The 24,207-nt window shown below is 38.6% G+C and overlaps 1 protein-coding gene across 1 annotated transcript in view; it reads right to left on the reverse strand.

The window, feature by feature from the left end:
- The window catches only part of LOC132098986 (staphylococcal nuclease domain-containing protein 1-like), a 180,994-nt gene that overhangs the window by 12,697 nt on the left and 144,090 nt on the right, over nucleotides 1-24,207 (reverse strand). Inside the window, exons 18-19 of the mRNA XM_059505323.1 lie at nucleotides 15,882-16,023; nucleotides 2,101-2,224 (exon numbers count right to left, since the gene is read on the reverse strand). Of these exons, the coding sequence (XP_059361306.1) occupies nucleotides 2,101-2,224; nucleotides 15,882-16,023 (266 nt within the window). The remainder of the gene's footprint in view (nucleotides 1-2,100; nucleotides 2,225-15,881; nucleotides 16,024-24,207) is intronic.

The raw sequence follows: 24,207 nt of genomic DNA on the forward strand, positions 1-24,207 counted from the left end.
AGAATGGCATAGTCCTGATGTATTGTGGGAAAACATGGCCCCCAGAGCCAACTGAGATGCAGAGAAAGTGCCTGTTAGCAGCATGAACATGACCACATGGTAAGAAAAAAAAAAAAGAATCCACTTCTCAGAGGCATGAATGACAAAGAAAAACTTGTAAGCAGTTAAAGGAGAAATTCTAAGATGGTTGCTGGGTGGAGTTCAAATGAGCTTTTAACAGAGCAAGACGACATCAACCAAAACACCATGAGATGCTTGAGTAATGAGTCGCCCCACTGAGAATGCAGCCAGTTCAGAGTCTATATGAGGACAATAGAAGCTTCCAAACTCACTAAAGGACAAAGAACTCATTAAAACAGTCCAATGTCCTGCAATTTACTGTAGGGCAGATTACCCCAATAAAAAAATGTAAGTAAACTGAAAAATACCCATAACCAACAGATGGCTCACTATAAAACTATTTTAACAATGAATATGCTGTAATTCCTGTAAAGAAAGAATGGCTCCTTTTTGCTTTTATTATTTTTTACCGTTTAAATTAAAGACACACATCAGTTATCAACATCTATTAACCCTTAAAGACCTAGAACATTTTTGGGCGCCTGACACACCTGCACTTTTCTTTGTTTTCAGACCTATTCTTGTAGTCAGCATCAAGTGCCATATATAGTTATAAACAGGAGAACATACAGTTTAAGTTTAACTTATTTTAAGTCTCAATTTTCCTTTCGTTTTCTCTAAGAATTAATTAAATTACAGAATTTAAAAAAAAAAATCCAAGCAACAGTTGGGTGTTTTTTTAATGTGTACTCAAACAGAAACTCCTAAAGTTGGATATTTTTCTTTAGAAAATTGTGTCTGGGTGTTTTACTCTCCAAATAAAATTTTGTTTACATATACCATTCCCCAAGCAAGTTGCCATATATAGCCATTAGCCATTTATTACAATACTGTTAACGACGCTTTTAAGTGAAAAACAGGCCTATTTTGTTAACTAACAATAGAGATGTGTCCAAAAACATTTTAATGGGTAAAGAAAATGGAAAGAGTGTTATATGATAACAAAACCAAACAAAACAATTTTTTTCTTCTTCTGAGAAATATATTTTCATTCTGAGTATGACCAATAAACACAAACTATGCAGCATATAGTAAAAACAATTGCACAAAAATTGTCTTCAACAAAGTGCAAAAACAGTGCAAATGATTCACAAACTACACACGAAATGAGTGAGAAATATTCAGAGTGCAACAGAAAAAAATAGTGCAAACTATCTTTATGAACTGTATAATTATATAATGATTTACTTAGTATACATGAAATACATAATATAAATGATTGATCCGTTGGCTGTAATCTGTGTCAGAATCGATTTTACCGGGACATCGCCTAGCGACCCAAGACATAAATCCCAGTGCTTTATCAGATATGTACCACTGTTTCATCCTTGTTTTTGATTTGTTTTATGTCAAAGTACTCTGTGTTTTTTGTGCTTTTTCAGAGAGTTTTCTCATGCAAATGTGTTATTCTGTGTTTGTATTCATGCACTCACGACAGACTTTTCTTTCACTTTGTTTTCGTTCATTTTCCAAAGCAATATGTTAAGTAGTAGTTCAAAAGACTACATATTGGTTTAATATGGGACAGTTTGAACCAGTCTGGGCACGGGGGTGGGACTAAGCGTCAACAATCAATTCCGTTTGGCTCAGAGGAACGAAAGCATTGGTTTCTTCTGACGAATCAATGTTGTCAAAATGCGATGACGTAATCACATACACTAAGGCACTTCCGAATATCTAAATGAGTAAATAAATAGTAAAAATAAATAGGATATCTCCGAAAAGCTTTACATCACTTTTTAAAGCATTCAGACTGGATTAGCGGTTCAAAAGTTATTAAACATTAAAGAATAACAGTTATTTTTAGCCGCGGGCGGCTGTCTCGGTCTTTGAGGGTTAATATTCCAATTTTTTTCTTTATATTTTACAATTCAATTTGGCATAAAATAAAATAAAAAAAATCATTTAAAAATTCTATTGGTGAAACAAGGAAACTCAGCTTTAATACCAGATGTCATTAAGAGATTTTTTGGCTCTTACCATTCTCCGTCACCAAATTTTGCAATGCAGAAATCCCCTCTGCGCGGGGAAAAGGATCCTTCTACCGGAGGCTGGGCAGCTATCTCTCCTCGCATGCTCTCCATCAGGCTCTCCAGCTTAGTACCTTCACAGATGAGGATGACAAAAATGTGAACATCTCCATGCAATCCATCACACTTCCCAGCAAAGTCAGTAAATTCCGGGCTAGCGTTTCCTGATTTGGCTCCATGTTTGGAGAGCGCCAGATTAGCAAGCAGAATCCTGATGGTGTGATTACATAATTTATACCATAATGGGACGATTTGAGAAGGAAGAAATGCATTAACTTGCAACCGGCCTCTGCCAACATGGTTTCTTCAAGCCCTGATGGCACTGGCGAGGAAAATAATAATATTTTCAGCACATACTAAATTACATTAATTTGTTGACAGCCAATGCTCATTGAGATTTGCAGGGCCTAGGGTCTGTTGCAAAAACAGAAATAAAATTAGATTGTAGACGTGTGACCCAAGCAAGCTCTCAAATCAACCAAAAACCAGTAAGGTTTTAATATATCAAAAAGGCTTGAAAGGCCTTTCTAATAAGAATGTCCACTACAGATATTTACTTTTTTCAGCTGTGCACTTGCAGCTGTTCATTCATTTCTCCCAACAACAGAGCAATCAGTGTAATCGCTGAGGTGTGGGGTTTGCTGGGGTACGGAAATGTGACGAAATGGCCCCACAGTCAGGCATGAAAAATGTTATAGGAGTGCAAAGAGGGAGGGAAAAAGAGAGCAAGAGCTGTAATGTGCAACAAACACCAAACATCCCTCCAGGAAAGCTGTTACAATAAGCCAACTAATGGGCCCATCTTAAGTTGCTCATTTTCGCCCCCTCCTTCGACGTCATTGGGGTTTTTATGATAACTGTATGCTGGCATCAGAATATTTGCTTGTATTAAATGAAAAGACAAGGATAAATGTAGGAGAGAGGGCGCGTTTAAAACATGTAGTGGAAATCTACATTCAAGCAACCCTAAGCCTGCATGCTGCTAATTAGCATGATGCCAACTCGAACAGAGCACTGTTAGCATGTGAACATATGTTTGTATACGTGTGAGAGGCACAGGGGTAATTTAATGGAAGATTTCCAAAAGGGGTGTGGTTTAAATGCTCTATTTAATTGGCTAACCCACCAGCATCCAGTCTGCTAAACGGTTAATTAGCACATATGGGAAGACACATGCACAAACCTCTCAGCTGATTCTCACACAGCAGAGATATTAACGGTGTTTTGAGGAGGCAGCAGTTTTTGAGAAGTTATGGGGGAGAACGTGGCTGTGTGACTGTGGGTAGAGTAGCGTGTCAGATGACAGCTGAACGTGCAGCCTTGATTTATTAGACTAATTTAAAAAGTTTAGCATTTTCTTCGCAGGCAACAGGGCAGCGAGAGTGTGTTTCCCCAGCTTCGTTCATCCATGCCCCACTTCCAGCCCTGAGAGAGCTTGCTAAATAATAAATAAGGAGGGGGGGAGTCCTCCATACGAGTTATAAAGGTTTAATGGAGGCAGTGCATTTAACCCGATTAATCCAAGAAGCACTCAATTAGAAAGCATAGACTGGGCAGAGAAAAAGTTTTTATTATAGACAATGGATGCTAATTAAAATGAATGCACTGGCTTATGTGTCAAAGAATGCAGCCCTCAATCCAAACTCTGTTGAAGGGGATAATTCAGTCAAAATGAACATCCGACCGTTATTTAATTACCTCATGTCACTTTAAATCCAAATGCTGTGTGAAACACTGAAGGGGAATCATTAAGAAAAACCCTCCTCCGTAGCTCTCAAATCAAAAATGGCTTCAGACAACAGGTTTTGCACTTCACTGAGTGACAAAACATTACAACTAATGATAACACTTATGCAAGGTGGCAATAGGAAAACTACTGAAGGCAGCACAATTTCAGTGAATTAACTAGTTAACCTTTGATCTATTTGCCACACAAAACTCTCATTGGACTTTAAAAAATTTCGAATTAAGCACAAGAATCAAAATCTCTGTTTGGAGAAAAGAGTGAAATAGAATGACATTAGGGACAGTTTTCATATTTAATTTCTGTGGCGAACTCCCTTTAATTCACATGAGAAAGGGTTAAACAGGCCCTCTTTAAAGCAGATCTGAAAGGATTGTTTCAAACATAAAAAAACAAAACTATGAAATCAATATACATTGTATAATTAATATTTTAATTATGGAATGTATAATAATTTATTAAAAATGATTTATCCACATCATGCACGTCATTTTTTTTTTAATTTTATTTTTATTCATGAGCCTATACAAACTTTAAATCAAAAACATTAACTTCCTATCCACCTTGCAACTACATCTCAGACTCAGATGTTATGTGAAAATAACAACAATCCAATGATCCAATCAAGTCCAAGTCCAAAAATTTAGTTGTTGTCTGAGAAGCGGTTTCATTTGTCACAATAGAGAAGGAAAAATAATTGCAAATTCTGTTTAAGTTGCACTGTGAAAGCACCATAGTACATTGGTGGTCACTGATGGTACTTCGATATATACTTTAGGACATGATTATGAATATTTACATTTGGTATGTACTTCAAAAGAACAAGACAACCATGTGGGGAGAAAAAAAATACCATGGTTCTTCTATATTAATCGGAAACTTAATAAAACTCTTGGGGAGACTGTGTCAACTGAAAAATGTATTTCTGTAAATGTGTTTTTGATCTAAAAGTATGCTAACAAGACCTGCAGTTGTCCATATGGTGTGGGTTCAGGTGTTCAGCCCTGCTTACATTCCCTGTATGCTTCATTACATCCTTCTTGGCTGATATACTGGAGGATATAATGAAGGATTCAGCTTTAATTACGGTGGGGTCAGGTTCTCTAGTGCCTACTGTAAATCTGCAACACTCCCCTGACTGTGTAAGTGTGTGTGTGTGTATGTGTGTGAAAGAGACTGTTTTCAGTGCATCGTGCATTGCACACAGCTAGCTCCTGGTCAGCGTGTAATGTTAATTAGCACGAGCAGAACAAGTCTCCAGATTTGGATTCACCTCCTGCTCTGATGAGGGATGAGTGAGAGTTATAGAGGACACGAGGTGAAAGCTCACAGATGAGCCTGAGAGAGTCTACTATATGAGATGAAAAGTTCCCTATTCAGATAACACAGTAAGCACAACCGTCAAGGACTCTTAGCTAATGTAAATGTTTAATCTCTAAAGTCAAAGGTTCTCTACATGAAAAAATGCCTCTCTCTCACACACACCAGGGTTATCTTTTTACATTTTAAATTACTTTTCATTTATGAACTACTTTGCTATTTATTTAACATTTCAGTTTTTTCCCCCATCCTTTTTAGTAATTAAAACTATTAAAACTATTATTATAGTAAAAATAAGAAAAGTAAAAGTGAAAAAGCATTTTATTATCAATAACAACAACAATAATACATTTACATTGTACATTTATGTATTTATTACGGTGGCTCAACAGCTCAACACGCTGCAACTTAAGAAAACACATGCAAATTGAAAAATTTTAAATCGCGTCATAAGACCCCTTTAAAAATACAAGTCGAGTTTTCTGAAGTTGGTTTTTCCTGTAGTCTGTATAGGCCCGTTGGCCCTCTTGCTATCAACACAGGAATAATGCCTATCTCGAACCTGTCTCTATAACCTATGTCCATCTTGGATGACTAATCCACTGCTGAACCCTTAACATTTCCATTTTCGCCATTTCAATTGAATCACTGTATTCATCACTTGTGTGGAGAAAAGACTCACAGGTTAAGCTGTGAATATTTATAAGAATGTACTTAAAATGTGAGAATCCTGTTCTGCAGAAAACGGGTTAATTTTAATGCTCTCCATCTCAGTTACTCTATATGTGGATGATTCACTCCTTACAATGACACACCGTCTTGATATTACATGCTATGAGGGATGAGTGCTGCCTGTACACATATAGCATAGCTGCAAAAAGTACTATAAATAACTCACAGCTGCGTTTATTTGCATTGGAAAGATGAATCTACCATAATCACATCCGGTGGGTCAAACGCTTTCATGCATAACTCACGTTCCCCACAATGCAACCAAGTGGGATCAACCTCACTCCGAGCTTTTTACACAATTTGAAAACAACAGCTGGAGAAAGAGAGAGAAACCCACAGAGAAAAAAGGGCGATCCCACAGAGACAGGAGAGCATTTCAACAAATATCATGTTTATTCCTTCTCCATAGCCTGAAATTAACTGTTTACTAAGGATAACTTCACTATTATTATGGCTAATGCTCAGAGTTTGGGATCTGAAATAATTAACTCATTCCACATGGTTTATGTTACATCCTATTGGCTTGTTGATGAGAGGTGTTTTATTACTCTTGAGTGATCAGACTTATTCGATTTCCGTCTGGCAGATGAAGCAGGCTGAAAAAGTCACATTGACCTACACATCTAAAGACTGGGGTATCAGAGACAGGGGGATTCTTTTGACTTAAGTAATAACCTAAAACCACCTAGAAAAGCCCTAGGAAGTAGCCTAGCAACCACACAATGTACTAAAGACTGTAGCGGATCTGACTCGAATTAGACAAATTAAAGTCGATCAGGACTTTGGTCGATCAGGACTTTGGTTGAAACATGAGCCAAATTCCTCAGAAAGGCAAAAGGAAGTCATAAATCTTTCCTAGTGCCACAAGTCCGAAACAAGTTAACCAACCAACCAACTCTTTCACAGAACAGCTTTCAACATTAACACCACTAGAACAATTACTGACAATTTCAATTCCGAGAAAAGATAGTCAAATTTGGGGAAACAAATTGAGATGCAACGCCGGACATCACATGTAAACCCATGAGAGTTATACACAATATCCTTAAACACTTCCCCCACCTAGCAGAACCAGACTGAAATTCCTAAGGGGGGCCTTTTAACCTCTGGTCTCCACAGAAATCTTTGTCAGATAATGGCACAGAAAACTGTCTTTTCTACATATATATGCACCAAAATGAACTCAAAAAGACTTATAAATGAATATCAGTCCATCGCTTCACTCCACATTCATTTATATGTAACCCACACATTTGACTATCATGTTTAATCACTTGTGTATGTTTTTTTATTAACTATTGGATAGCTTAAGGATAAATATTCATGTTTAATGTGTACGTGTTCGAATCTGTTAGCTTGAAACAGTCATGACCATCAGTTATTTGTCAAATGTATCATATTCTTGTTATAGGAATCATGTCCAAAATTAGACCCTGCAAGAGCGGAAAAATTCGGACCACATGCTTGATAAGATAACATATGATTTATGATACCCCCGAGACAAGTCAATATCTGATTGGTCAAGACAACATTTGAGGTGTGGCCAACAGGCCAGTTTAAATAATTAGGACACCATAAAATCTTGCTTTTAGTTTTACCCTTGCTTCTGCTGTTAGTCATGCCTGCTTTTAGCTTGTAGCTTTGCTTCCTAGCTTTAACTATTAGCCATGCTTTAAGCGTTCTTTGAGCGCGGTTCCAGCGTGCTTCAGCCTGCACGCCTGCTGCTACTTAGCCACGATGAGAAGAAACACCACCTAGTCTCGCCAAACTTTACTTATTTTCTTTTCCGTTTGAGAGTTTCGTGTTCTGAGTTAAGTTTTGTAACGTCGAGTCTTCGACGTCTGACCTCGAGTGCCCGTTTCAATTTCAACCAGCGCACACAACTCTGCGTCTTCAGCCAACGCCCAACCACGGGCTTCCCAAGACGTCACTTCAGCGACTACTGAACTTCCAGCCAATCAGCGACATCGGGAAACCCCCTTTTAACGACAACAAAGGGAACACAGGCAATGTACCTTCAGACATTTGTACTGGTGTATCTAATATAATTTTAACCTCATTGAGGAACTCAATGTGAGGGTTAATTAAGTGATTGATGGTTGTTCATGTCTATGCAATTTCACGTATTGCTGTAAACTTGGGATTCCACATTTCCATTCTCTTAAACTCATCTTTCCCTAACTTTTGATCTTCCTGCAACTTGTGTGAATGTGTGAGTGCGTGCGTTTATGTGCTAGATTAGTTCATATGTCTTAGATTTATCTAATAAAGCCTTATTCATATTGAAAAGAGAAGTATCTTGTGTTTTGTGCTTACAAGTTAATGTCTTAAACTGCCGATCTTGTTACTGTGCTAATTGATTGTGTTTTCACTATACTTTGGATATTAATATCCAGCGCAGATTTGATGTTAAACGGCTCGTTCAGTGAATTGCAGGGTGTCCCATTGATCAGCCGTGAAACAGTGATTCTGTTAAAAATTCCCCTTTAAAATGATTCCCTTTGAGCTAAATTGACCTGTTTCCCTTACAAGACCTTAGCAGCTTCACGGAAATGCCCTCACTTTTTAAAATGTATTGAAATGTGCTGCTATGACTGTAGCTGAAAGCAAATATGCAAATGCACAGAGAAGAGTGATTAGACCTAATATCATTGTTACTGCAATATTATTCCATGAAATGATTCCTAGAGGGAACAAGACTAAAGAAATGACACAATACCAATATGTCTCCAAATCACCAGAAAATTAGCTACCATTCCAAAGCATAAATACCGCATATCTGCAAAGAATAAGTCCTAATAAAAAAAACATATATATATATATATATATATATATACATACATTTTTTTTTTTTACATAAATATAGTGAAGTCTATTTATATAACAAAGACTTTTGTTCTTTGCATTGAGATAATTTTCTTCCCAGTATTTCATTAAGATTTTCTTTGCTGAACAGTATTATTATTACTGCACTGAGAAAAATACAAAAACCACAACAATGTCATCCAAGACAAACACTATATTACAAAAAACTACATAGTTATAGGAATAAAATAAAAATACTGAGCACAATCACAATAGTTGTGTGATAATCTGTATGTATGAAAATGTTCATGCAAAATATCTAATTGTTTCTAAAATTACTATAAGGAACGCCACCCATGAAGAGAAAAATAAAAAAAAGAACACTGGCCAATGTTCACTCCTTCTCTCAAAGCCATTTGCAGTTACATCTTTATCTCTTTCAAATAGTGGTTCATTCCCTCTTTTCCTTCCTCTCCAGGTAAAAGCGACAGCCCACGTCAAGCTTAAGGACAAAGCCACATGTCACACTGACACCGGGGCGGCACGTGGTGACGTGGGCTGGCCCACCTGCCCACTCGTCTCATTAAACATTCATTGGCAGGTGGATGGGGTCCACTCTGCAAGGATAAGGGTAGTATTAAAGAATTTCACTTCTCCTCCCAGCACTCATGATTGACTCTGAGCGGGAGACGGGGCGGATGAGCCCCAGTGGGGTGGGAATGAGGTGAAAGGCAGAAGGAATGGCCTCGACGAGAAAAGATTCACCCGCTGCATATCTACAGGCTTCTACAGCTGCTTATGCGGTTACATTGGGTCAAACAAACAGAGACAAGAGAAATGAAAAGCCTCTGTTCAGCAGTGGGGCGACGGAAATGTAACAAACACTTGTAAATACACATGGACACACATAAACAGGGATACAGACACAAAACAATCCCAGGGTCCTTCAAAATGTGCCCCGTTTTGGTGCTTAGATGGCACAGCGGTGTCACAGCAATCAGTGCCCGGTGCTAAATTACAGCTCTGTGATTTCAAAGCCATTGTGAAGGGAGGGCAGGGGCAGCATCTGTGTCTTTCTCCTCTCATCACACAGGCTGTGGGTGAGATTTTGACTGTGTTTTGATTGCATGTTTCCAAATATACCTAATAAAGCCCTGCCGTGCTCCAGGCTTGGAGGCGTGCAAAGCACCTTTTTGGTTTCTGCTTTGTTAAAAGTGGTCATAGTAAAGGCAATTTGGCTACCTACTTCATAATCTCAAAGCTTCAATAGTGCTTCATAAAGCCAAAAGACTATGAGAAAACCTTGCTGTGAAAGCTGCATTTATTGCAATTCTATAATTGTCATGCAGAGATTAGGTCTATAGGAGTAGAAATTCTCCCTCCAGCTCAAAGTGCTTTATAATCACCACTCTTCAAATCTTGGGCCTATATATACTCACACATAAGACATTTTTGACATATTGGGTGTTATATCTTTCACTTGGATGTTATAAGTTCCTGAGTAAATACAGCTGGAAAAAACAAAATCTGTGTCTGTCTTCATTTAAGGCTTCAAAGCAACAAAACAACTTACTAATTAACATCTAAAAAAAAAAAAAAAACTAAATCCTGAATCAAAGTCGGAACATTACAGACACAATTAACTAAAGCCTCTATAAATCTTCAGAATGGGCAAACAGGAGATGTTCAGACTACACTCAAGTGCTAATCAAGAGTGCTTCACACTGCGGCTCGCACCTCTACGCCTACAGACTCCCCTCCAGTGCTGAAATCAATACAAAGTACCAGCGTTCGCCCCCCCCCCCTTAATTAAATCAATATCAAAGCATCGTTTCCAGTCACTCCATTTGTGAAGCGCAACCAATGAAAGAGGAGGATGGCTTTGTAGAAGACCAACAGAAAGATGTGAAATGGATGGAGAATGTTGTCCAGTGGTGAATCAACAGTGAGTACAAATTTAGGCAACGCTGAAGTAAAAGAAAAAACAATTCCCAGTGCGATGGTCTTCATTAGGTGTAAAACAGCTGTTGCATGTAGGGTTGAGTGGTGGTGGATGTGTATAAACTGGCACCTGCTAAGGGAACCACTCGAGTCATTAAGCAGTGTGCCAGAGACAGCCCCTTTACCCTCACCAGCCAAACTAATACCAAAACTGCCCAACACACTCATGAACCTGAATTATCAGACAGATGTACAGTATCATCACAGTCTCTGTTGGTTACAGGCAAGAAATTAAGATGGGTGGGGTGGACCAATGGTAACTCATGAGAAAAAAACCAAGGGGGGCATTTACATTAAAGTGTGACTATTTTAAATATTTACTCTATATCATAAATAAAATGAATAATAAATGAAATTGAATAAAAAAAAAAAATTAAAGAAAAAAACATTTAAACATCACTAAAAAATAAATCAATATATTGAAAAAAATAAAAATACATCAACACACACAAATACACAAGACGTGAAGTTGAAATGTTATACAATAAAAAAAATACTATTTATATTAGGGCTGGACGATTATGGCCTAAAGTCAAAACCTCGATTAATTGAACATTTTACCTCGATTACGATTAATAAACGATTATTTTGTTTCTGTTTAGTTTTTTTGCCCTCATAGTTCACTTACAAGGTTTGTAAGGTAAACAGGGCCATAGTTGGGGTTTGCGGGGCCCCGGTTCAGGTTGTACCAGTGGGCCCTGTTTAAAAGTGTTTAATTTGTATGTTCTTTCTATTTATTTGTTCATCAACATGCCCGCCACGTCCCAGAATGCAACGCGGCGCCCAAGCCCTATTAGGCGCGGTCACTTTAAGAGACAATGAATGCACCCAATATAATACACATACGATTTTTTCTCAACTGTTTACTTTAACTTAAGACATAACTGACAGTTTTTTCGAACATACTATCCAAGACGGGTATTTTCACATATTTTTTATGTATTTGTCGGTACAAGAGCAAAAACCGAGCACAGCGCGCGAGTAACCAGCTACTCAGTTCAGCTTTTCCGCGTCTTGTGTTTGAATGCTTTAAAGTCTTTTGAATGGTTACATTTGCAAGTGGCAAGGCTTAATAACACGTGAAAATGATACGCTTTCATGTCGACACACAGCAGCGTTCTGTCAACTGTCCTGAGCGTCTTTTTAGACTGGCCTCAGCCAGACGGTTGAGATCGACTATTAAAGGTGGGATATTTTTTCCTATTGAAAGAGCGATCATAGCTCACTATCAGCAGTTATTTTATCTATGTTCGTAACATTTCTTACATATTATTGCTCGGTGTAAGAGATAAATAAAGATTAAAGGTAAACAGTACCAGTATGAGTGATTGCGTGTGTGAATTAGTCATATCGTCTCTATATTATTGTGAAGCTGGGGGTTGGAAATAGCCTAGTTCCTTCAAACGTAGAAAAATGTGCTATAATAGGTTTTGAGATTCTAAGACACTTTATTGATAAATCACAGGACAGCGCTGACAACTGCATTCCTCTGTGCGCGCAATCTTCAGGGCTATGAGTTTTCGTGCCACAATGCAGCTGTGCGAACATGGTAGCTCGATATAATAATACACATCCGATCGTCTAATCGCTTGAATGTCCAAACCATAAAACAAATACAACTGGCAAAGTTTAGTGAAGACTCAAGGCTCACCGCTCACGCGCCATCACTATGTGTTGAACCGGCGTTCACCTCCGTGTTTTGCTTTTATGCCACTGACTGGCAGAATCATTTGGCTGGCTACACACGACATGGAAATGTACGTCGGTTAAAGGTTCTACATTTTGGTTTCGATTACTTTTCGATTAATCGTCCAGCCCTAATTTATATAATGTAAAAATAAATATATCTAAAATTTAGGGCAGAAAGAATCTACAATACTATTTAGATTTTATACAGTAATTAAAAATTTAAATTCAACATTTTACCGATGTACAAAATGGATATAAAATATTAATTTAGGGTGGAAAGAATCTACAACACTATTTAGTTATACAGCAATTAAAAAAAAAGTATGTTTAATAATAATTATCAATATTTTAAAATATTCAGGGCAGAGGGAAAATGACAAATTTTTAAAGTTTCCTGCCATTTTTCTTTTCTTTCTTTATTTTAATGACAGTTCCGGAAAGTAACAAGTGCAGGGAAAAAATTAATCAAATAAAAATAAAAACAAACAGGAAACAAACCTGACATACATAATTATACTCAATGCAAACTGACACATAATTATACTCCCAAATATCTACACAAGGTGACAAACCCATCTCTACTATGAATTTGTTTCCACCAGCTGAAGACAAACAGCAGTCATGCGACTGTTGCAGACGTGTTTGCTGATGCTGATGGCCAGACTAATCTGTCAGTGCGGGTAACCAAAAGTGTTCATTACTTTACTGAGGTTTCAGTTACACAACTACACAGCACGCCCACCCTAGAGAGAAATTACACACGGCCTCTGGAGATACACACAGACGTTTGCCCAAGGAATTCCATTTCACTACTGATCCCACACTTTGAGTATTTAAATCTTACTAATTAAAGAACACAGACAAAAGAATTGATAGAGACACACAAAGAGAGAGAGAGAGAGAGAGAGAGAGAGAGAGCCAGCACACTAGCTTTTCCCTGCTCCGCATGGGGTGCTGGAAACCGGAGATGTTATCAGGGCGATTTGTGGGTGTTTGGAGTCTTTTAAATGAAGTTGTGAGCTGAGATCATCACAGCATCGGTCTGTGTATTAACAGCAGACTGCACAGTGCTCAAAAGAGATGGCAGCTTCAGCCCTGTAATGCCACAAAATCAATCCGAGCTGTTTATTTTCACTCGACACGACTCTGTATAAGAGCCTCAGTTGGAGTCGCAGGGAAAAATAACTATGCAGAGGTAACAGACATGTTCAGATAAATGATCGAATCTTGAACTGATCTGCTATTTAAACTGACATAATTACAGTGGCCAAACACATATTGCAGACATGTGACTGGATGGAATTACAGTGTGACACAAGCTGCAATATTCCATACGTCTCTTCAGAACTGCTTTGAAGTTGTCAGAAATCATGGATCAAGAGTTGCATGCATCCTTCCTGAAGCTCATGTTCTGGTTAATTGAATGCAGTACCATTTTCACGATAAAAAGTGAATATGTGAATCTAAGAATCCAGTGAGGCTCTGCAGCCACTTTTGTAATATACTTATGAATGTGATCAGTATTCCTCGATTCACACTTGTTCATAAATCAGAACCTCAAACAAACTCCTGACATCCACACTGGATTTTCATCTGTTCTCACAGTGACGACTTCCATCTTTTAATATTATTTGAATATCTGAAATTCAAATGATATGAAACTCCAACACTCCTTTCTGCAAGACCACCATTAGGGAAGAAAGAGGAATTATTAGATGCAAAATTTGTAGACATAAAAAGTTATGTCATAATCAAAAGGCTTGTCTTCAAAGTGTTTATGAAAATCGTCCCCGCCCCGTTCAGATTTTCCTGTCTTTCTGAAGTTACTGTGAGAAACTGGTAATGAAATTGCAAAGCGACTGGCTTGTAGGTTTTTATAGGGCTTTGCTTTGAAGTGCTCTACAAGGAATGAGACCTCCTTTACGCAGTATGGAGAGAGTGTGAGAGGGAGAAAGAGGAATGACTTTCAGCTGAAAATAACAATCCTGTTTCCCTAACGAGCACATCTCACTCTCTCTCCATCTCCAAACCTCTCTGTGGAAAACACTGGCCAATTAGACAAGGGAAAAGATGCATACTTGCTGGTTTTTCTGCTAAAATCAAAAAGGCATTTAAAAACCAACACAACAAAAAAGCTAAAACAGTGCAAAGCTGCAAACATTCTGCATTTTCAGCTCAGCGTTTTTCCGGATTGCCTTTTCATATTACTTCCTTGCCTATTTCCTGTTTTCTATCTCATATCTCCCTCCGTTTTTGCACTATATCTGTGACCTGCTTCTCTCTTGCAGCTAAACAGATCACCTGAATAATTACCTCACAAAGAGCTGTGTATTCATTGATGTGATGGTTACTAGGAGTGGCACAGCTGTCTTCACTTCCTCTCAGGGCAACCTGCAGGGGTTAAAGTTCATCTGAGGAGCTAAAGTGATAAATTGAGGGTGGCCAGTATCTCACTCTTTTCGCTAACATTTTCCCTTAGTTATTTTTAAATGTGTTTCGGCACCTGCAGGTCTCTGAGATGGAGATATTTGAAGCCAAAAGGCACAATAAAAGTGATAGGATTGTCACGCTCTTGGCAACGCAAGCCACAGATTTATTATAAATTCATGCAAATGAATTACTTTGTAAATTAAGATGCATTTAGAGACAACTGAGGTCAATTTTATGGTCCTGCCAATGAACCAGACTGAGACCCTAATTATGCAACAAACAACAGTGTGTGCTCATAATTACGGTCTTTCTTCTGGTCCTAGTGTGTGTGCACGTGTATACAAGAATATGTAAAATTTGTGAAATAAAGTGTGTTTGTTTACTAAAACAGCTCATTGAACCTCAAGACGTTTGCCCTATTGTGGACTAGGTCACTACTAAGGGCGATTTAAATGTCATGTTTAATGACTAGATGCTATGACACTGATCAGAGAGATCACTCAGGGCATTTAGAGGACAACGCACACTACCTGCAATGTTTCCTAACTAGAATTTGCTGGAGCGGCTACATTTAATAATCATCATATCTGGAGTCTGAAGAAAGCCCTTCAGGTATGATGTCATAATCATGGCTGGTTGAATGCGGAGTTGGACGCCCATTAGCGTAAAACCCTGAGAGTCCGTCATCTGAACATAACAAAGGAAGCCAATTTAAATTGTGTGATTCAGAAACCTTTTTTCTACTGCTGACGGTTTATTTAAAGTAGAATGGCATCCGGAAGCATACCCATTCACAGTTGTGGAATGTGACTTGCATTCTGCTATCTTTGCCATTTTTTCCCCTCTCATTAAGCCAATCGCGTGAGCCATTAATGTGTCACATGACTGAACACTCTGGAGTTGCAGAACAATGATATGAAAATACGGACAGACAGATGAGAATGTACACTAAAACAAAAGCAACTATTCTGAGCCATGACATCATTTTTAGAAATGAGGGCAGCACTCACCGGTCTCCACATCCTGTGCATAGAAGTGCAGTCCGTCTGTGATTTCCGTGACATAGACGGCTCGGTATTTTGCCACACGTTCCTTCTCCTCTGTGAGCTGAGCCACCTCTTCTTTTGGTTTTTCTTCATAATTGGCCCAGAGCTGTCGATAAACACATTTTCCACAGTTTAAAACAGGATCTATAATTACCAATACACCACAGCCACATTGCAACCCATTTTACTTTATTAACTAAATGGGGTTAATTTTGACTTCATGTTCATTTAAACCTATTAACGCCTCAGACCGAACAAGATCAGAACGGTTTAATCCACTGGCTTCAGTTTAAACCCTGTGTTTGTTGATAAACCCTTCACATTAACATGATTGGTTGGTAACCCATTTACCCACCCATGAGAAGGTCACAATGACCTCTGCACTTCATGGAAGACAGGACGGAATTGGCTAGATCTGAGCAAAACCACAAGAGACAGAGGGCAGAGAATCATGAACTCATTAAGACTTTCAGCAACGTGCCAAAAAGAAGGACGAGAATGCCTTATGAAATGTCATCAATGCTTTATGAAATGTCAAGAAAAGAGTCCCCGCGTGCAGTCGAAGCAGTTTGTTTTGCTTACTAAGCGCATGAATTACAGACACGATAAATTAACCAACCGCCCCTTATTTCATTTTGGAGGCTTTATTAGCAAATGATGTTCATCAGCTATTAAAGTTTTCCCCATTATTCCATTAAGTTTTTTTTTCTCTCACAGAGAGCAGGAGGCAGCTAATTACAAACCAGACTTTTATATGTGCTTCCTCACGGTGCTGGTTTTAACTAATTATGTCCACCAGGACTGCAAGGCCGACATTTACAGGCCAATCTCAGCACCAGACTGTGAATTACCATATATGTATGTAATACAGCTGGTGACATGCAGTAAGCCTTGAAAACCCAGCCACCAAATGATAAACTACAGGGTTAAACTACCCAATTACATATGATTATTTCCCTCCAAGAAGTGACAAAAACGACGGAACATGGAGGTAAATGATTCCTTGGGGAAAACAGCAGGGTTAATGAAAATTTAAACATGTCATGCTCCGCAAACCACTCCACAGCACGGCCGCTAGTCTAACCCCACTACCCACAATGCCCTGGCACAGTAGCACAAAGTTATAATCAAACCTGGAGGACCAATTGCAGTCACCCAGATTTGAGTGTCAACATTTGTTTTAGTGCCCACTGTCAATGCCACTTCTGGCACCGCAGCGGTCACGTGATCTCTGACACACATCGTAGAGGCAAGGGCACTTGAGACACGCGTGAACGGGCGGACATATGCAGAAACCCACTTTCATGTATCCTCCACTGCAAAAGCACAAAAGCAGCCACAAACACACACAATGACTCAAAGAGACGCACTGCACCCTGGGCAAATGACCTTCTGTGAGCAACCAACCATTCTTGTTTGTTCCACATGAGTGCAGGTATATGACTGCTGCTGGGCGGGGTCATGAAGAGAAAGGATTTGTGATGTATTCTGTCATTGAGCTGCCTGTGGCCTAAATCCATAGCAATAAGCCACAAAAAACAAGTGCGACAGAGACGAAACTAGTGAAACGACAGCTTTGTTGCACGCTAACCACAATCATCAAATGACAAAACATACATTGGCAGACATCTAAAGAAGCAGAAACATGAGCATCTAACGTGGGCTAATGAGAGACTCTGATTGGATGAGCCTGTTAGAAACCATGGTAAAATTCTGATAACACACAGTGCCCATAGAGAATACAGATGACACATTTATACTCATTCAAGTCACTGTAATGTCAACAGTAACCAAGAGTTCACAGTACCTTATGTGCTAATGTTAATGTTAATTCAAATTAAGTTCTCTTTTCAAATGGCTGACACTCTACTGGGGGTTTTCGTAAAAAAATAATGCAGATAAAAATCGTTTACAATGACAAAATTCATCCAAACCCACATAGAAATATCATCAAATAAATTTTGCCCAATTTAAGGATATTAAGGATAAGAAAAGCTTAACTGAGTTAAAACCAGTAATCGAATGAGGGCAAATGGGGGACAGGAATATGATTCTATAAATGTTTTAAAAATAATATTAAATCATGATAGTTTATTATTAATAATAAAAGTAATTGTTTATTGATTAGATTTTTATTTATAAAATAAACCACTTAATTTTAAAGAGTGAAGAGTTTAGGCCATGACCTTTGCTGAAGTCACTGTAATGATGCATGCTATTGAGTGGTTTAATGCTTTATTAGTAGTATCAGTCATTGCATTCAGTTCAAGTTTATTTGTATAGCGCTTTTCACAATACAAATCGTTGCAAAGCAGCTTTACAGAAAATTACGTTTCTACAATATATTTAGTAGCAGTTTGTCAGTGGTTACTGTGAATTGAATTTAATAGTATCAGCCATTGTAAGCAGCAGTTTTAGTCAACACTATATTAGTGTGTCTGTTGTATTGAGCACTCAAGGAGAGGTCAGGTTTCTCTTCAGGGACTAAAGATACAGCAGTTACACATTCATAAAAACTGCCTCTCTCACACACCGTGTTCAGGGAAGGGGGCCATTCCAAACGCTGATGAAACGTGACATTGTGTCAATTCCAATGGAGTGTGTTCCACCCAGTGAGAGCCAATCCCCATCAACACCCAGAGTGCACACACAAACACACAGGGCCCAAGGGAAAGAATCAAACGTATAGTCCCAGTTCATACCCGAACATACGGAACTTTACCTGCCAAACGAATCTACATCCAAGAGAGTGATATGCATCAAACACTACAGTGAGATAGGAAGGAGGACTACAATACCCATAAGTCACTGCTCCCGTGGCAGTTAACCAGACTGTCTTATTTCGACAAACATAAAATAAAGTAAAACTTGGCCTAATTGAGCTTTTTTTAAAATTTTTTATAAAGGCTTTTATTGTCACATAGTCATCTAATAATGCTTGAAAAATAATCAAAACCATGCTTATTAATCAAATTATACTTGGTAAATCAATTTAGCTTCCATTATATTAATAATGAAGGCACCTCATTTTGACACTTCTGTGTTAGACATAATGGCACGGCACACTCACCCAACACACCACACACACACAAACATCTTTCACAAAGCCCACTTAAACTCAGGAGCTGGTGCATAAATTGGACAGTTGGAATACTAAGATGTGAGTCCGATGACGGGGAGGGGGAAAACAAATTGTCAGCAGTGTGTACCTGAAAATATCAGATTGAAGAGATTCACTGGCCATTAGCAGTGTATAAAGACGAAACTTTTATTTTCTCTCCATTCCAGGACAAATACATTACAGGAATGACCAGATGGTTAATTAAACTCTGAGAATATCTGCATGCAATTTAGCTTGTAGTGCTTCAGTTCTTCAAAGTGAAATGATTCACATTTCTAAAGAGGACATAGTTCAGTAAATCTGTCTAGCTGTCTGGAGACATTAAACATCTGAAACAGTTTATTCGAGAAAATTCAAACTGAATGGTAATTTGATGAAAATTGTCTCATATTTATTATCAGGGTGCGATTTGCCGGGGGGGATGCGTGGGATTTCCCCCTTTCTGGTCAATGTATCCCTGCCTCTGCTTAATTATTTTTGTCCCCGGTGGGGATAAATTTATCCCCACCTCAAAGTGATCAGTGCTATTACACTAGTGGCAAGACGGATCACAAAACTTATCACGGATCCGTGGTTTGATTAAAGTCAATTTATTTTAAAATTCGCTACTTTGGCTGGCTCTGATATAGCTGCCGCGCAGCCTCTCTGCAGATTTGCTCATTACTCGTTAGGTGTAATCTGATTGGTTACACCTAACGAGTAATAGCCTATCAACATTTGCGAGACGGTTGAAGCCGGTCCGCTAGGCAGTGGAGTTGCTAACTTGGCGACTTTGTCGCTAGATTTAACAACTTTTTTTTCAAAAAAGCGACTAGCGACAAATCTAGCAACTTTTTGGGCAATCATTATTAAGTCTCTGAGACTCTCTGGTGCTGCCGCACGAGTGCGAGGTCTCTCTTTCCCAGCGCGAGCCTCTCTCTCTGCTTCTGCCGTGTTCAGCGAGCGCATAGAGGAGCAGCACTTTCAGTAAAAAAAAAAAAAAAAAAAAATGATATTCTGTTGCTTCTAACTATTACAAGCAAAGTATAGCCGACATCAGTCACAGCACAACCACTGACTTTATCGTATGTGTATTTGATTTCATTAGTGCAGATTAATGTTTGAGAGCTGGTTATGTAGTCTTAATGGACCGCGTTTCAGTCATTATAATATTTATTCCGTTGTCTGACAACAGAAACATTAAAATATAGTAATAAAAACAGTTTTATTGAGAATTAAATTAAATGGGATTAATTAAATTGCAGTATGTGAGCATAGGGAGGCAATACTATAGACGCACTTACATCATAAATATGCTAATTAGCGCATAACGTCATCTAGTTCATGTTCTCATGATTTATTTTTATGAATTACAATGTTTCAAAACCACCCCCCCCCCCTCTGTTTTTTTCACAAATCGCACGCCGTTTATTAGTCTCAACTGGTTGGAAACACACAGGTGGTGACTGGGATGCGGAGGCTGAAGGTCAAGTTCATCCTCAAAAGCATGTGAACAAAACAATAGAATAATGTGCATAGTAAGGCAGGACAAAAAAAATAAATACACTTTATCTCCTTCTGGGTTATGCAATGCTGGACTATATAGGCACCACAAGAAAATCTGAATGGTAATCGGAGAGGTGGGATACATCATCAGGGTGTTTTAGCTGAGTCAATTAAGTTCTACGACCCATGATGCCAGTCTGCTCAATTCGTCTGTGCATATTGATGAAGCTATTAGGAGTATGGAATGACTAACAAGACAGATATGCCTTTATGTCGAATGCTTTTTTTTTACACTACAATTAACACTTACATTTTCAGATGGATATGCAGTCTTTATACATTATCAAACTAATGATTTAACCACTGCAGAAATGCAATGCAAATGCAACAACCCTTATAAAGATACAAGTAGGTGACCACAAGAGAATGATCCAAACAGAAAAGGTTTTGTCAAAGCTGTTTCACATTTTTCAGGATGAAATTGGGAAGACTGAGAAGAGGTTAAATATATATATATATTTTTTTTTTTTTTTTGAGAAAAAAGAATCAATGTGCCATGATGCGATAATGGTATATTGAGAGACACTCAAACACATCCTGAAGTATCTTTTTTTATTAGCATAATATGAGATAGATGAATTAATAAATTAATAAATAAATAAGTGCAAGTATTCAGTGCACCTTCCAGAATAAAATGATTGCACTGGATAAATATGCAATTTCCAATGTTGCTCATTTAAAGTGCAATGCCCCATTTATCAACATCATAGTGCACAGCTTTTAAGCACTGCCTTAAAACAATGTGTATTTTATATAAATACAAAAACTGAATCGGTACTGCTTAAATATATACATAAAAGCAGGCAGAAAGCTATCATATTCTGTTCGCAACTAAAATATGAAGCCAATTAGTATGGCAAAGTGCACTCTTAGAGGACTGGGGGAAGGGGAGGGAGGGAGAGAGAGAGAGAGGGGAAAGAAAATCAATATGAAAAGATCCATGAATGACAACAGCACCGAGCCTTACTCTTTTGAACTCCTCCTGACTGACATTTAACAGCTACAACCTCTGACCCCAGCACACACTCAAATCTAAGCAGGACATAGGATCCAGCTGCAGTTAATGACAGAAATGTTTTGCTACTGTGCATGCTAATAAGACCTATAAGGGCGAAGTCAAGCACTAATGAAGTTGTGCACCAATGTACTGTAGGATGGGAGGTATTAAACATTTACACTGCAAATGCATCGATTTCAATGAACACGTCATATGACAAGACATTCATTGACCAATAAGACATTTTAAAATGACATGTCCAATATTGCATTCTGAAATCTAATCAGCTTTCTAGTAAGCTTTTCTAGTCTGAGGGAGGTATTATAGGGAAAAAGTCCCAGAGCTTCATATGTTTGAAGACGTTAGCATGCCATTCACACTTTTGAATTCATGTCCATATGTAGCTGTGTTAACATGTCTGAGCAATTACAACAAAATCTTGATGCATTAAAAAGAGAACTAACAGTGACAGCTTACACATATTTTCCAGGTAAAAGAGAGAGAGAGAGAGAGGTCCCTTGCTAATATGACTGTAAAGCACCATTACACTAGACACAAGGAAAAACAACACTCTGGGATTTCACTGTCAGACTTTTTCAGGTTCAAATGGACCCAAACACACAGGTCCATATGGTGACACAGGGCAGACCGACCATCCATCACACATCCCAAAGTCCACATCAATCAACTCCGGGATGCTGACAAACACATCAACTAAGTGACCTACACTGTCAGCATCCACTTAACCTGCAAACACTGAGCTGGCGCTATGAACTCACTTAGCATAATCACACACTCGGTCGTACACTCATCTGTAAACACACAGAAAAATGTAAGCTGGATAAATTCAGTGTTTTCTGGCCCAACCAACTTAGGATGGGGTGAAATCGGGTGAAACACAGAGGGGAGGGGTGTGTGGAGCAGAAGTGGAAGTAGAGTCTTGGATGTGGTTACTTAGCGGATTGATTTATGCATTAAAAGTGCCCAGGTGGCATGGCACTTTGGGAATCAACAGCTGCAAGATGTCAGCATGCAAGGAGCTTCTCTTCAGCCTCATATCACCAACAGCAGCTGTTCGCTGCAGTGGCCGTTGCACAGCTTATACCGCAGCTTACACAGCTAATGTCACCGCCCTCCTGTCAGCCGTTACAAACTCCCACCAGCCTGAAATTCCTGCACGGTAAAGGTAAGAACTCACTAGAAACTCTGGCCCTGGTTCCAGGCGTTGGTGTCAGAATGCTTAAACGTGCTAAGCGGTTTAACACCATTTCTGTGGGAAGTAACTATGTAAATGAAGCCTGTTTGCGCAAAAAAGCTAGCCTGGTTCTGAAGGGGTCTGTCACGCATGTCACCGCTCCCCACCCGCACAGATGATGCCCTCAGGGAAACACGGCAGCATATGGGGCCTTACACAACACTTCCTGCTCCAACACAGCTATTAGAAGACGACTGCAAAAAGATGATAATGTTGTTAAAGGAAACATGACGTATGCAAAAAGCATAGTCATCAGAATAATCTGGTTAATTAAACACTTAAGGTGACTTAAAGTGGAAAGGCTTTTGGAAGGGTTTCAGCACACTGAATTGCACCTGTACATTCATCCTCCTTCAAAACCTGGATGTAACTTTAGTAGAAACAAGAAATTTTGTTCATATTTTGATGCATATTTGAGTATAACGGATTAATGAAAAGACAAAAATAAAGGATGGGGCTTAGTTCTACTCATCAGTTGTTTAGACTGAAGGCAGATCTTAATGCAAGTTTGCAGTCAATAGTTAGAAAGAGGTGGGTTTAAGCAGACTGGATGATTGGAGCATACGTACGAGAAAAGTATATAGTTTTCCTGGAAGACTGAGTTTACAAAGTCAAAATAAATTAAATAAATGAAACAAGCATGGATGAATTGTTCACAATATAATCGAAAACTTTCATTAGAAAAGAGATAAGATGACTTCACCAGCAAGTGTATTAAAGCTGCAATACAGCTGTTGAACAACTGACTGACTATTCTGCCTGTAATTGGACAAACCAGTTTTTTTCCAACACAAGGAAAATGATTTCAAAGAATGGAATGCACCGGAGGAGTTCTAATATTCCATCCTGAACAAACCTCCTGATGTTTGTACAAAGCTGAGGAAAAAAAATAAAAAAATAAAAGCCCTCTAAATCAGTATTCATTTGCCGTAAAGACTGGAAGCAGAGCTATTTAAAGCGGCTTATTTCCAGCTATCCTACCTACCTGCTGTCTGCCCACACTTCACCGCATGAAACAACCACATTCATTTTAATCAGACTCAGTCATGACAGAGGGCTTCCAGGAAGGACGTGAAATTTGAGAGAAGTCTACTTCACACAAATCCATTTATCAAATAAAACTGATAATTGCATAATCCGTTACTTTCTGCAAAGAAATCAGCACACACAAACGGGTGCAAATTAAAAGCAAAATAATCAAGTTTATTTAACCCAGCATGCCTTGATGCCAGGTTGTCATGGCTACTGTTTATCTTTTGAAAAGCAGCCTCTTCATTTTCTCAGATCGAATATTCCACCTCTCGCAGCTTTGCTCATCGACTCGCTTGCATCTGAAAAACATGGGCATTTAGCTGTCTTTACACATGGAGAT

Source organism: Carassius carassius, chromosome 22 (assembly GCF_963082965.1).
Source record: "Carassius carassius chromosome 22, fCarCar2.1, whole genome shotgun sequence".
Lineage (NCBI taxonomy): Eukaryota > Metazoa > Chordata > Actinopteri > Cypriniformes > Cyprinidae > Carassius > Carassius carassius.